The sequence below is a fragment of the Juglans regia genome, chromosome 13 (genome assembly GCF_001411555.2).
Source record: "Juglans regia cultivar Chandler chromosome 13, Walnut 2.0, whole genome shotgun sequence".
In the NCBI taxonomy this organism is placed as follows: domain Eukaryota; kingdom Viridiplantae; phylum Streptophyta; class Magnoliopsida; order Fagales; family Juglandaceae; genus Juglans; species Juglans regia.
This window is the reverse complement of record NC_049913.1, coordinates 2,117,525-2,132,368: the sequence shown is the minus strand read 5'-3', so window position 1 is coordinate 2,132,368 and position 14,844 is coordinate 2,117,525. Positions and strand designations below refer to the sequence as shown.

General features: G+C 36.4%; 1 protein-coding gene and 1 pseudogene across 1 annotated transcript; both read left to right on the top strand.

Moving 5' to 3' along the window:
* Window positions 1-6,613: 6,613 nt before the first annotated feature.
* On the top strand, window positions 6,614-7,452 carry LOC108990449 (basic form of pathogenesis-related protein 1-like). Its single transcript, XM_018964417.2, has one exon. The coding sequence runs from the start codon at window positions 6,707-6,709 to the stop codon at window positions 7,184-7,186; it is 480 nt and encodes a 159-aa protein (XP_018819962.2). The 5' UTR covers window positions 6,614-6,706; the 3' UTR covers window positions 7,187-7,452.
* A 565-nt stretch (window positions 7,453-8,017) lies between these two features.
* Window positions 8,018-8,600, top strand: LOC108990448 (annotated as a pseudogene).
* The last annotated feature ends 6,244 nt before the right edge of the window (window positions 8,601-14,844 follow it).

Below are 14,844 nucleotides of genomic sequence, written 5' to 3'. Positions count from 1 at the left end.
TAGTTCTTTTTTAAAATTAAAAAATATATATAACCCCAATAAAAAATTAAATTCTTCTTAAATAAAAACTTAATTAAATTGTGGCCCCAAAAGTTTTTATTATATAATAAAAAAAAACTTGAAGCATGTAATATTTGTCTATTTCCATTAGATCAGACGTTCTAATTTTAACCTTCTTTTTTTTTTTTTTTTAAATTTCCTTGTAGTGATCCTAACTATATCTAACCAATCATGACATGACATGATAAGCATCTATCATGTCATGCTCTAAAAATCTTATAAAAGGTCACTCTATAAGATGGAAAGAGGATAGAGACGAAGGAAAGAAAATGCTTTCACTCACTCTCTCTTGAATTTCACTAGAGATAAGAAAAGAGTGATCGATAACTTAATCATGATTGGAGTGTCCGGCTAGGTCCTTTGGGACCCAATGAAGTCCGGCGACGATTTTCTTATTCACAAAATTAAGAGTTCAAACAGTAAGCGAGAAATGAGATCAGGATCATCTGACCATATTGTTGGCATTGATCTCCCCTTGACTGAAGAATACACGAACAGTGATTGAATTCACAATCATGCATGGCTTCCCTTTCTCTATTTAATTTGTAACTCTGTACTACTTGAAAACATGCATGTACGTGTTTATATGAACCAATGGCTACTACTGGACCAACGTATGTTGTCTACCATAAATTCGTTTTTATATGAACCTATCCACGCACAAGTCCTGGAGTGTGCTACGGCTAGAGTGGTCTGGGATACATTGACTACCTTGTTTGTTTCTCAGTGTTCTACTCACATTATGCAAACCCAGTACAAACTAGCCACTCTCAAAAAAGGTCCCGAGTCCATAACAAAATATTTCAATAAAGCCAAGACTCTCTCCTCCTCGTTGGGTGCGGCTGGGCTGCTGATATCCTCCTCTGAGTTTTCGGTCTACCTGTTTGTAGGGCTTAACACTAAGTATGATGCACTAATCACCTCCCTTGCCACCCGTGCCGACCCTCTTTCACCACAACAGATTTGTTGCTTTCTTTTAAATTATGAGTCTCGGCTACAGCATCAAACCAACACTCTTCTCATTGGTCCTTCATTTGCTGCCCATCTCACTACCTCCAAACCGACACTAGCCTTTAATGGTTCTAATCGTGGGAAAGGTGCCAAAGGTTTTAGAGGGAGACATCGAGGAGGTAGGCCGAACTCTACCTCCTCCACTCACCCAGATAATCGCCCTCATTGTCAAGTTTGTAACAAACCTTGGCATACTGCCCTTTCATGCTATCACAAGTTTAATCACAGTTATTAGTCAGCACCCCCTCCCTCTTTATCTGCTAATTTGACCACCACGACTTCACCTGCATCACATATTAATTCCTAGGTTCCTGACACTACTTCCACTCACCATTTTACATCTGATTTCAGCAACCTCAACTTGGATTCATCATCATATCGAGGCTCCAACCACGTGAGCATCGAAGATGGCTCAACCATGCCCATACAGCACACTGGTTCAGCACAGCTTCATACTGCTTCTGGAAATTTTCTTCTTTCTAAAATTTTTTATGTTCCCTCAATAACAAAAAATTTGCTATCTATGCGTCAGTTTTGTTCTGATAATTCTGTTTATTTTGAATTTTATTCTAATTTTTTTCTTGTAAAAGATTTACAAACTTGGGGGGTTCTACTTCGGGGCACCACAAACAATGGTTTGTATGTCTTACCTCCGGAGTCCACTACTTCATCGTCAGAATCTATGTCTCCCCGAGCTTTCATTGGTGAACGAACCTCTTCTTTTCAATGGCATCTTCGGCTAGGACACTCATCTCAACGTATCACAAACTTTGTTATTCATAGTTTTAATTTACCTACTAGTTCAAACGCGCCTACTCATCACTCTAATGCTTGTTTACAAGCCAAAACTCATGTACTTCTGCACCCTTTAACTACTTCACGATCCATCAAATCATTGGAGTTGCTTTTTCTAGATGTGTGGGGTCCAGACCCCAACTTTATCCACAAACAGTTGTAGGTATTATCTTTCCACTATTGATGATCACACTAAATATACTTGGTTTTTTCCTATTCAATCAAAATCAGATGTTTGTACATTTTTATTGCCTTTTTGTGTTATGCGAGTAATTACTTTTCTTTAAATGTAATGGTTGTTCAATCTAACTGGGGCAATGAATTCTGACCTCTTAAAAAACTTCTTCAATTTTTTGGCATTGTACATCCCATTACATGTCCTTATTCACATGAACAAAATGGAACCATTAAATGTCATCACAGGCATATAGTGGAGATTGGCTTGTCGCTTTTAGCTCAAGCCTCCATGCCTTCTCAATATTGGTCAGATGCGTTCCAAACATCTGTTTTTTTAATTAATCGAATGCCTACACCTGTTTTAAAAAATAAATCCCCTTTTTAGATGTTTTTTTTAAAAAATCCCAATTATAATTTTCTTCGCATCGTTGGTACCGCATGTTGGCCAAATTTATGACCTTATAATAAGCAGAAAATGGATCTTCAATCCACACTTTGTGTGTTCATGGGCTATAGCCCCGATCACAAGGGGTATAAGAGTCTTCATCAACCATCTGGCCGGATGTACACATCTAGGGATGTCATCTTTAATGAAACCCAATTTCCTTTTGAATTTCAGCCCAACGACTCAATCTGTAACCAACCTACGGTTTTACCTCACTTAAATTGCACTCCTTCCACACATCTAGGGCCCATTCCTCTACACCATACCACTAAAACCCAACGACGCTTAAACACTCCCTCTTCTCCTGAGCGAAACACTCATTCGCATCCCATTCAATTTAGCACTCAGCCCAGTCCTCCACCGAATATTCAAAGCCAAACTTCACCTCATACACTTACCTTGGCTTCATTTCCCGATTCAGGATCTTCCCCAAATTCAGACCTCCCTCAATCCCTGGATTCAACTTCCCCTCGTTCAGCTGCTCCTGTACATTCATCGCCATCTCCTCCAAAGGTAAACACCCTGAAACCTCTTCTTCGCACAGATGGTATGGTGCCATGGCCTACACGAAAACCTTCACTCTCACTCACAATTTCAGCACCTACACCAGTTCTTGATGAACCCATCTCTTACACTGAGGCATCTAGGTCAAACCGAATTTCATACACTTATTCACAATCACATGTGGGACTTAGTTCCCCCATCAGATTCATTCAATGTTTTGGGGACCTAAATGGATCCTCAAAACAAAATGGAATGCTAATGGTACACTGGAAAGGCGTAAAGCACGCCTAGTAGCTAAAGGATTTCATCAACAAGCTGGGGTTGACTACAATGATACTTTCTCTTCTGTAGTCAAACCGACCACAATTCGACTCAACTATGCTTAATTAGCAGTTTCTTACAATTGGCCATTGCAACAGTTAGACATATAAAATGCATTTTTACATGGTGACTGGAGGAAGCAATCTATATGCAACAACACCGAGGTTTTATTCATCCTTATTTTCCCCTTCATGTGTGTAAACTGAAAAATGCCATTTATGGCCAAAAATAGGCCCCTCGGGCCTGGTTTTCTTAATTGAGCACCAAGTTATTTTCCCTTGGATTTCAAGAGTAGAAATCTGATACTTCTCTCTTTATTTACCGAAATGTATCTCATATTATTTTTGTTTTGATATATGTGGATGACATTATTGTAACTGGTTTCAGTTTTCAATTAATTAATGAGTTTATTTCTGACCTTTGCATGTCGTTTGCTGTTAAAGACTTAGGACACCTTCATTATTTATTAGGAATTTAAATTTCTAGAAATAATCAAGGCTTGTACTTATGTCAATCCAAATATGTGTCAGATCTTCTCAAAAGAACAAATATGCATAATGCCAAATCAATTTCATCTCCAATGTCCTCATCACGAAAACTTTCGGCCTTTGAAGGAAACTCCTTTAAGGACCCTCATCTTTACCGTAGTGTTGTTAGTTGCTTACAATATATGTCTTTCACTTGTCCTGACATTTCATTTATCGTCAACAAAGTTTGTCAATATATGCATAGTCCAAGAATTCCACATTGGCAAGTTGTCAAACGTATTCTTAGATATCTTAGACAAACTCCCAACTTACAGCCGTGGAAGGAAATAAGTACAAGACTTGAGCAAAAGCAAGCCCGTGCGCAATTACAATTATCATCATATCCTCCATCAAATGAATTAAACCTTATCAGAGGCTCTACCCAAGCCTTTCACAGGTTCCTCCCTATGAGATGCCAAAACTTCTCCCAAAAACAAGCTTTTCAATCACAGTGAATATTCTCAACTAAGTTTTTTGAGAGCCACGTAAGTGAACTATCATTGCCAGCCTCCTTAAAGAATCATAGACATTGAGTAATATCATATCACTACCGTGCAGTCGTTTTAAAAAGAGTGGGGTCCACTATTAAAAAATTAATTTTTTTTTCATGTGGGTTTTTTATATATTCATTTTTTTCAAAGTGATTGCGCTGTAAATGCGCACTCAAGGCTACAACTTTGATTTCTCAGAAGGAAAAAGGAGAAAGGGGAAGGGAAAATGGAGAATGATGGGAAGCAGCCCCAAATGAGAGAAGTTCAAACGGGTGTGTTTTAATTTAATTGAAACACACCGTTTCACTCAATCTTACCTCCCTACATGACACCAAGAGATTTCCAACCCCCCCTTACATGAAACATGATGTGGTGATTATACGCCGATTGCACAACCGGTTGCATGAAGAATTTGTGTATATAATTAGATATTTGAAGCGGTTCAATTGAGAATATAATGGAGAGAAACAACAATCCATGCCACTTACTATCCAAATTATTTAGAGTAATGTTAGATAGTGTGCAAGTTTCGTGAACATTTTTTTTTTAAAAAAAAAAATTGGTTTATTATTAAAAAATAATTTTTTTTCATATTAGTTATAGATTTAACCACTTTTTTAAAGGGAGTGTGCAGAACTTACACATTCTAGAACTATAAGTATCATTTCTCAATTAATTATGCAAGTTATCCAAATTGATGTGGGGAATCTGGATCTAGATTCTACATTGATTACGTTCAACCACTTTAAGAAGGTGAATCTGAGCAATTATGATAATAAAAACTTAATCTTCTTTAGATCGGGGTAATATCAGTTTTGTCTTTTTAGAAAATATTTCATTTCAAGTTTTGAAAGTAATTCTAATTTCAATTTTGACCAAAATTTTGGAGGGATTTTTGTTTACTTACGTATTTTATTTTCATGCAATAATTTAGATATTCAATTTTTAAGAAAGTTCTCACAATTTCAAATTTTGAAGCTAATTAAGCCGATCAACTTGTAGTAGGCTTCATGAAACAATTTCTAATTTTTTAATTAATCATTATTTTTCAAAGTTTTCTTTTTGTGCAGTATTTTTTTCTCAATCTCAATTCATAGTTTATGTTGATTAATTAACTAGCCTGTCTGGAATAGATTATGTGCTGCAGATAGGGAAATATATATCTTTGTCTAATCAAGACTCGAAAGCCACGTTAAATTAGTAAGGTGGGTTAATTAGTTATTTAATTCATTATTTTAGTAACCGGACCAAGCACAGATCGAAATTTCTTTCAAATTATATTCTATGCTTTCGTGTGAAATTAGTATTTATTTTAAAAACATAAATTAATCATGGAAAGGACTTTGAAGGTTAGTTGAAAACAAAAACAAAATGCTACAAGAAATACGAAGTACAAGTTAGTCGTATTAAATATTAACGTAGAATAATTCTAGATACCGTCCTAGAATTATTGCAAGCCTGTCCACTTTGAAAAAATAGTAGAGTTTATTATTAAAAAAATAATTTTTCATATGGGTATATACTAGATTTATTTACTTTTTTAAAAACAAATGCAAGAGATTTGCATACCTACGACAGCAAATATCATTTCTCTCGTAACAAATCTTCAACGTTTTATGACTTTAATAATTGCCATATATGCATGGTGAATCTATTTTTACATACGTGGACAGTGGATATCCTATATATAAAGAATAAAATTATATTAGTAGTCCTAGAGTATGCAAACTCACTTTAAAGAAAATGGGTACGTAAATCTACAACCTATATAAAAAAAAATATTTTTTTAAAGTGGACTCTAGTACTTTTTTTTTAAAATGAGTGAGTAATAATTGTACATTTTAAAATTGTATATAGCATTATTAGGATCTTGATTCCTAATTAAATGTATCCAATTTCTATCATGATCTCATTGAAAAAATAATTATTAAAATATATCATTTAATAATAATAACAATATATAGTACGAAAAGTCTACATACCCGACTATTTCTTTCTTTAGAAATTAGGAGTTATTTGAAGATGACAAAACATTGTCCTCCCTTAATTCATTCCCAATAAAAGTGGTCAAAGACGTTTAAAGCGTGAGGGAGAAAATGTATCACAGCCATGTATATAATTAGATCATATATATATATAGGCTAGGACTAACAACATCCGTTCTACCTAATTACCTATAATTAAGTTGAGATTATAACGGAGAGAAATTGGGAGATACGACAACTGATATTCACTAGCTATCACCATATATAGTATGTACACCTAACATGTAGATCAAAGCGGCTTATAAAAACCGAGATCATATGCCCCAATTTTCCCACCAACGGCCACCACAAATCTAGCTATTAATTAACTTCACAAGCTAGCCTTCTAAAATGGTGCTTAGCAAGTTTTTTCTAGCAATATGCTTTATTGGGTTCACCCTAATACAAGCCTCCCTGGCACAAAATTCCAACCAAGACTTTCTCGACGCCCACAATGCTGCCCGTGCCGAAGTCGGTGTTCCTCCTCTAACATGGAACCACACACTGCAAGTCTTTGCCGAGAATTTTGCTAACAAGAGGAGAGATTGCAATTTTGTGAATTCCGATGGACCCTATGGGGAGAACATGGCACAAGGATGGGGTACCTTCACCGCACTAGAGGCTGTGAAGATGTGGGTGGATGAGAAACAATACTACGATCGCAAGTCCAACTCGTGTAAGGGTGGTGAGTGCCTGCACTACACCCAAGTTGTCTGGCGCGACACCAAGCGTCTTGGGTGTGCCAGGGTCAAGTGTAATAAGGATGGGGGGATCTTTATGACTTGCAACTACGATCCTACCGGTAATTACGATGGTGAACGCCCATTTTAAAATATTGGTCTTGAAGACTATGAGGGGTATAATTTGTCTAGTAAAATTATAATGTGTTCGGGTGTGGTTATTGTTCTTCCTTTGTACCTTTTGATAGCCGGACAAAAGGAGGTATAAAATAATGATTAATATTTATGTTATTAGTTAATCTCTATTAATGGTATAAATAAAGAAAAATCACAGGATCAGTACCTAATGATAATAAATTCTAAAATATTTAATCTTTCCTCGATACTTATCGCTGGAGATAGAGGATTGAACTTGGATTTTTGTGATTATTGAATGTTCGTTTGTAATTAATGGTATAAAACATTACCGATTAAGCAATGATTATAAATAACTTATAATCACAAAAAATTAAAAAAAAAAATTACAACTTTGGAATTGGAAAGGAAGCACTTGCGAGTGAAAAACAAGACAAGTTTGCGATGGCAATTTGTTCTTTCTAAAATAAAACAGTGCCTAGCCTACCATGAACTTTATCATCCAAAATGATGGAGATAAAGGGTGCACATACTTTATAGAATTTGTCTTGTATACGTTATTTATGTAAAACAAGGTACCTTTATAATTTTTTACAGGGAAAGTCAAATTTAATCAAGCTAGTGCCACTAAACAATCTTATCTTTAAGCTACCCGAAGGCGATGGCTATTAGATTTATGTCCAAGGGCCATGCATGTTTCTGGAGGCTACATTGTTTTAATGCTCTTCAACAATCATGCATGCCTTTATAGACTTATTTAGATCATAATCTTCCACTCTCTCTCTCTCTCTCTCTCTCTCTCTCTCTCTATGTATATATACCCTGCATCCATGTCCAGTTTCTTTATCAATCAATTGTCTAAGATTTTGTTTTGCATTGTGCGTGTAATAAAAGAAACCAATAGGATGATGTTCATGAGGCTTTCTCTAGCAATTGTTTGGGTCGTAAGCTTGGCCATATTCCACATCTCCATTGCCTAGAACTCCCCACAAGACTACCTCAATGTGCACAAAGCCGCTCGTGCAAGCGTTGGTGTCGGGCCAATGAGATGGGATGCGAAGGTAGCTTCTTATGCATGGAACTACGTTAACAAACTCAAAGGCAGCTGCAAGCTTGTGCATTCGGGAGGGCCTTATGGTGAGAACCTTGCATGGGGCAGCGCTGAGTACCTTTCGGGCACAGCTGCTGTGAACATGTGGGTGGCAGAGAAGCAAAAGTATGACTACAACTCCAATTCCTGTGTCGATGTGGAGTGCCGCCACTACACTCAGGTGGTTTGGAGGAACTCCGTGCGCTTAGGGTGTGCTAAAGTGTGATGCAACAACGGGGGCACCATTACCAGTTGCAACTATGACCCCCCAGGCAACTATGTCATCCAGCGTCCCTATCTAAGAGTTCTTCAACAACCTCTAGTCTTTTTTGACGTTTAGATCTGTGGTAGCTACTGCATGTTAAAATTCTAAAACGCACTCTGATGATCAACTAATTAATTGCGAGCAAGGCCGTTTTGTTTATCTCGATCTGCTAGCTGAACGGCCCGATATGTTTACGATTATGAAATGTGGTCATTTCTGTCATGTAGCTAGCACCTGGTTACTCAAGCATCCGCTAGCTAGCAAACTAGCTTTGTGATCATGTCCGGTGTTGTTTTATATGTGTTTATGCCGTCAATTAATAGTTGTATATGACCCCTTAATTTTATAAAAGTCTTGTTGTACCAAAACGATCCAAAATCACACCCAAACACGAGATAGAGACAATATGTAAGTGGTTCGACAACTTGCCTACATCCACTGGAGCGGAAACAATAGATTTCAAAGTATTTGTACAAAATATACAAACCTCAACCAAACTATCTCTATCTCTACAAATGGCCCGTGTTCTATGTATTTCCCACACAGACTGACACTATTTCGTTTACAAGATAATCTCTTTTTATTGGAGAAGCTTCAGGAGACAAACAAACAATTAAAGGGGCTATAAGACACAAGCTTGATATTTGGAGCCGCTATCTAAGACTTTTGAGGAGCTACTGTTTACACTTGGGTTGATATTTTAACAATCACCCCTTCTACCCATGTGTGCCATATTAAGCTGTTGCAAATTATTGCTTCCTCCAAATGATTTCACCCCCTTATTGAAATACTCGTTATATCTGCCATGAGAGATTTCCGCTATCAAATGTGCCCTAAGGCACCAACGCACTCAAAGGTGCTCAGCAGTGTGAGATATTGATCAATTCCAAACAGTGTTGGAATTTGATCCCTATGACGACTTTCGTTAACATATCTGCTAGATTGTCTTCAGCGCTAATCTTTTGAAGTAGAATGTCCCCTTCATCTAATATCTCAGGTATGAAGTAAAAATGGACATCTATGTGCTTTGTTCGAAAATGATATACTTGATTCTTGGCAAATGAATTGCACTTTGACTGTCACAGTAAACGATAACCTCTTGCTATTTAAAGCCCAAATCTGTCACCAGTCTCTGTAACCAAATGGCTTCTTTCACGGCTTCTGTCACAGCCATGTATTCGGCCTCTGTTGAGGATAATGCAATTGTAGACTGCAAATTAGATCGCCAACTAACTGGTCCTCCTGCCATAGTGAACACATATCCAATTGTCAATCGTCGTTTGTCAAGATCACCAGCATAGTCTGAGTCAACATATCCAGTTACTAGACTATCTTCACTCTTCTTGAACTTCAAACCAAGATCTACGGTACATTCTAACGGTCCCTAGAATGTACCGTAGAATTCATTTAGCCGCATGCCAATGTGTTTTTTTAGGATTATGCATATATCGGCTGACTAAGCTGACAGCCTGGGAGATATCAGGTCGTGTACACATCATGGCATACACTAAGCTTCCCACAATACTTGCATACGGGACATTTTTCATAGAGTCTCGCTCTTCATTGCTTTTAGGAGACTGCAATGCACTGAGCTTGAAATACGGGGCCATTGGAGTACTTACTGGCTTCGTCTTTGAGTTCATGTTGAAACATTGTAATACTCTCTCCAGATACTGCTTCTGAGTAAGGTGCATTGTGCTTTTCACCCTATATCTGTTGATCTCCATCCCCAATATTCTTCGTGTTTCTCCTAGATCTTTCATTTCAAACTCAGTTGAGTTTTCAATCAATCTATCTCCACCTTGCTTTTACATGCAATCAACATGTCATCAACATATAAAAGCAAATATATGAAATATCCATCTGCAAGATGTTCGAAATACACACAGTGATCATATTAGCAACGAGAGTTTTTCGAGTCAATCATGAAGCGGTCGAAACGTTTGTACTACTGCCGAGGTGACTGCTTCAAACCATAGAGAGATTTCTTCAAATTGCAAACCAATTTTTCTTTACCGGCTTCTTTAAAACCTTCCGGTTGAGACATATAAATCTCCTCCTCCAGATCACCATGTAAGAAAGTTGTATTCACATCAAGCTGGGCTAACTCAAGGTCATATTGTGCAACCAAAGCTATCAATATCCGAATGGATGAATGTTTCACAACAGGAGAGAATACCTCACTATAGTCAATTCCCTCTGTCTGAGCGTAGCCCTTGGCTACCAATCTAGCTTTGAATCGCACCCCACTTTTAGCAGCTTGATCATCTTTTTTATTGAAAACCCACATACAACCAATTGACTTCTTCCCATTTGGAAGCGGCACAAGCTCCCATGTCTGGTTCTTATAAAGAGACTGCATCTCCTCGCTATTTGCACTTTTCCATTCAGTCTGTTCACTAGATTGTATGGCTTTTTTGTAAGTGGTTAGGATCTGATCTCCTTTTGCTGGCAGTGCATACGTCACAAAGTCTTCATAACGTGCCGGTAGACGTGTCTCTCTTCTCGGCCTATTTGTTGCAATTAAGTCAGGTTGGCTTAAAGATATCATGATTGGACTATCAACTTCAAGTTGCCCATGCTCTCCATTAGTGACTCCTGATTCTTTTGGCGTAATAAACTTCACCTTCTGCGACTCACAAGGTACTTTACTATTATGGCTGCCTTCATGGGAGTTTTTATGCTAATGTGACTTGAGCATCTCAGACTCGTTGAATGTAACATTTCTTCTGACTATTACCTTTTTTGACTATATGCACTGGAGTCTATACCCTTTTACAACAGTACTAAAGTCTAAGAATTTTATTTTCTTAGCTCTAGAATCAAGCTTACTTTCTTTAGCATGATTGTAAGCTAGACATCCAAAAATGCGTAAAGAATCATAATCAGTAGCATGTGTACCTTTCCATATTTCAATAGGTGTCTTCCCACCATTGGTAGCTGCGGATAATCGATTGATGAGGTAGCAGGCATATGTCATAGCTTCACTCCAAAATTGTTTTCTGAATCCAGCATCCAGTAACATACACCGCACTTTCTCTATCAAAGTATGATTCATCCGTTCTGCCACACCGTTTTGTTGCGGTGTTCTTCGTACAGTGAAGTGTCTAACAATTCCCTCTTTCCGGCATACTTCCATGAAGGGGTCTAGAGTGTACTCACCTCTATTATTTGATCTGAGCCACTTGATCTTCCTGCCGGTTTGAGTCTCGATATTTTCTTCCAATCAAGGAAGATCTTTAACACTTCATCTTTATGTTTCATCGTGTACACCTATACACGACCAGAATAATCATCAACAAATGTTACAAACCAATGTTTACCTCCCAAATATGCATTCTTGGTAGGTCCCCAAACATTAGAGTGTATATAGTCAAGTATCCCCTGTGTACTATGGACTGCGGTTCTGAACTTGATTCACGTCTGCTTCCGTAATACACAGTCTTCACAGAAAGACAATTTACTAGTTTTGGCACCTTTGAGTAAGCATTGCTTTACAAGTGTTTGCAAAGCCTTTTCTCCGGCGTGTCCCAAACGTATATGCCAAAGCCTGGTGGTATCAGCATCAGTCTCATCTAGCTTCTCACAGACTGTGGAAGCTCTTCCACTAACAGTACTTCCTTGCAAGAAGTACATATTTCCTCGCCTTAAGCCCTTTATAGTCACCTAAATTCTCATTACCACCTTGAGAATTCCATCTTCTATGGTGATTCTGAATCCCTCTGAATCCAGAGTTCCAAGTGTGATAAGATTCTTCTGCAAGTTTGGAATGTACCGACCTTCTGTCAATATCCTGACGGTTCCATCAACGAGCTTCAGCCGAATGCTTCCTATTCCCTGAGTCTTACAGGCATTATTGTTTCCGATAAGTACTGCTTCATCACTCAACCAAACTATCTCTATCTCTACAAATGGCCCGTGTTCTATGTATTTCCCCACAGACTGATACTATTTCATTTACAAGATGATCTTCTTTTATAGGAGAAGCTTCTGGAGACAAACAGACAATTAAAGGAGCTGTAAGAGACAAGCTTGATATTTGGAGCAGCTATCTAAGACTTTTGAGGAGCTACTGTTCACACTTGGGTTGATATTTTAACAAGTCTGCCCTCCTTTATTTATAGTAAGGAATATCCAAATCGTACGTGGGTCCATCGATGCCAATTAGTCCATTTAGTCCGTCCACCTTATCTGATCTAATCATGATGCTTCCACTGTTTTAATTTCTTTAATTTATGACTGTCGCCCCTAAAGGCACGGCCTGATCATCGGTCTCTTTTTAATTAGACAAGACCTCTAAAATGAAATATTAATATTCCATATATAAGAATATATATCGAATCAGCTTGCGAACATTTCGCGATTCAATTTTTTATTCAAACGACGTCAAGGAAGATGTTTGCTATCCTAAAGCTTGCTTGCCCTAAAAAAAAAAAAAAAAAAAAAACATGCATGCTTATGGCTTAGGACGTGGAAAATAACCACTAGCTAGGGCTTTGAAGAGAGAAGCAGACAATTTGAAAAGAGTAATGCTAGATTTTAGATATGACTAATCAATATAATGTATAAGTAGTTTCCTACGTTAAATATCTATACAAAAAACCACTTAACGCTACGTTTGAATGTTGAGATGATCTCAAATTATATGTGAATGGTAATATTTTGTAGGTCCTAGCATTGGAATCATGTGTTGATTGTAAATAAGTTGAGATATGTGTTTAAATGTATGAAGTAAGTTGAGATGAGTTGAACTTTTTTTATGGAAAGTTAAAAAAGTAGTGGGTCCAAGCAATATTTTGTTTGAAATGGGTTAAGACCATGAATTTGTATTCCAAACATAGCTTTAAAATGTATCAAACCAATGATCAACATTATGTTCATAAATGATCAAATAAGTTAAAAATGAAGATCGACAACAGTTCTCACTAATAAAATAAATTTGTTCTAAGTTGAAGAGAGAAACAGATCAACCTCAAATAGCCCCAATTTTGTTTTTTGTAATTTCTTTTTTCTTTTCGACAAATTTGGAGATATTATTGCATGATGGAAAAAAAATACACACTCAAGAAACAATATCATAGTACTTCATGACTTGCTTTAGAAATATTTATTTATCGTAAGGCAGACAATCTATAAATAGCTAGCTAGGAGCAGGCAAGGAGGGTTATCATGTAAAGGTAATTGCAATAAATATATAAATATAAATATATATATATATATATATATATATCATCTATATATATAAAGCGCATATGAGACGGAATTTCTTGTTTTAACGTTTTTTTTTCGTTAAAGTTAACGGCAATATATATAACTCTATTAATGGCTTATTGTGCATTAATATATATTGTGCGTGCGTGTGCATAATGGCTCTCCAACTTGTTGTGCGTGCGTGTGCATAATGGCTTTGCAGGGAAAGCATAAAAAATAATAATATATATATATATATATATATATATATAACTCTATTAAAAAAAATGATAATCCCAAGATGCAGAATGTATTTCTTTGAACGTTTAGAATGAAATACTATTAATTAAAACTTTTAAACATTTTAATATATATTTATATCTTTGCAATGTTTTTAATACCATTTTGAAGATCGTTTGGTTAAAGCACTGCAATAAAATAAAATTAGATAAAATTATTAGAGTATTTAACTATCTAAATCATAAATTTCACAACTTAGTAATCATAAGTACCAAAATTTTATAAACAGAACCACAACAGTGAAATATCCTCAACGAGGTTATATATTTATCCGGCAAAATATAATACAAAGCCAAAATATATAAGAAAAAAGAGAAATAAATTTCATTTGACCCAAAACATGCCATTAAATTCCATCATCTTGATGATGCAAACTCAATCATCTTGTTAAAGTACTGATTGGAGTAGTTAATTTGTTTGTTAAAATTCCTTAGTAATATTCTATTAATTAAATTACTTGTATAAAAGTTGAAACAATGTCTTCTAAACTATATATGCCATCAACTATTTTTACAAATTTTATAAAAAAATATATTATTTTTATAAAATAATTGTTTAATCTAACTAGATAAACGTGCTTTGCACGTCACTTTGACCTAGTATATATATATATATATACCTAGCTTTTTCTTTGTATAGTAGGTTAGACTTCAGTAATCCCGGAAGATCGAGGAGGTTAATTAATTGGGTCAGCCGACGTACGGAATAAAGACTTATGCATGCAAGTCCCTACCACGATCGAGTCTGATTGGAATGAAGTCGTGACTCGTAACCTACACGACACGGCGAACGATGAGAATCTAGAACGTGCAAGAAAAATATCAATCAT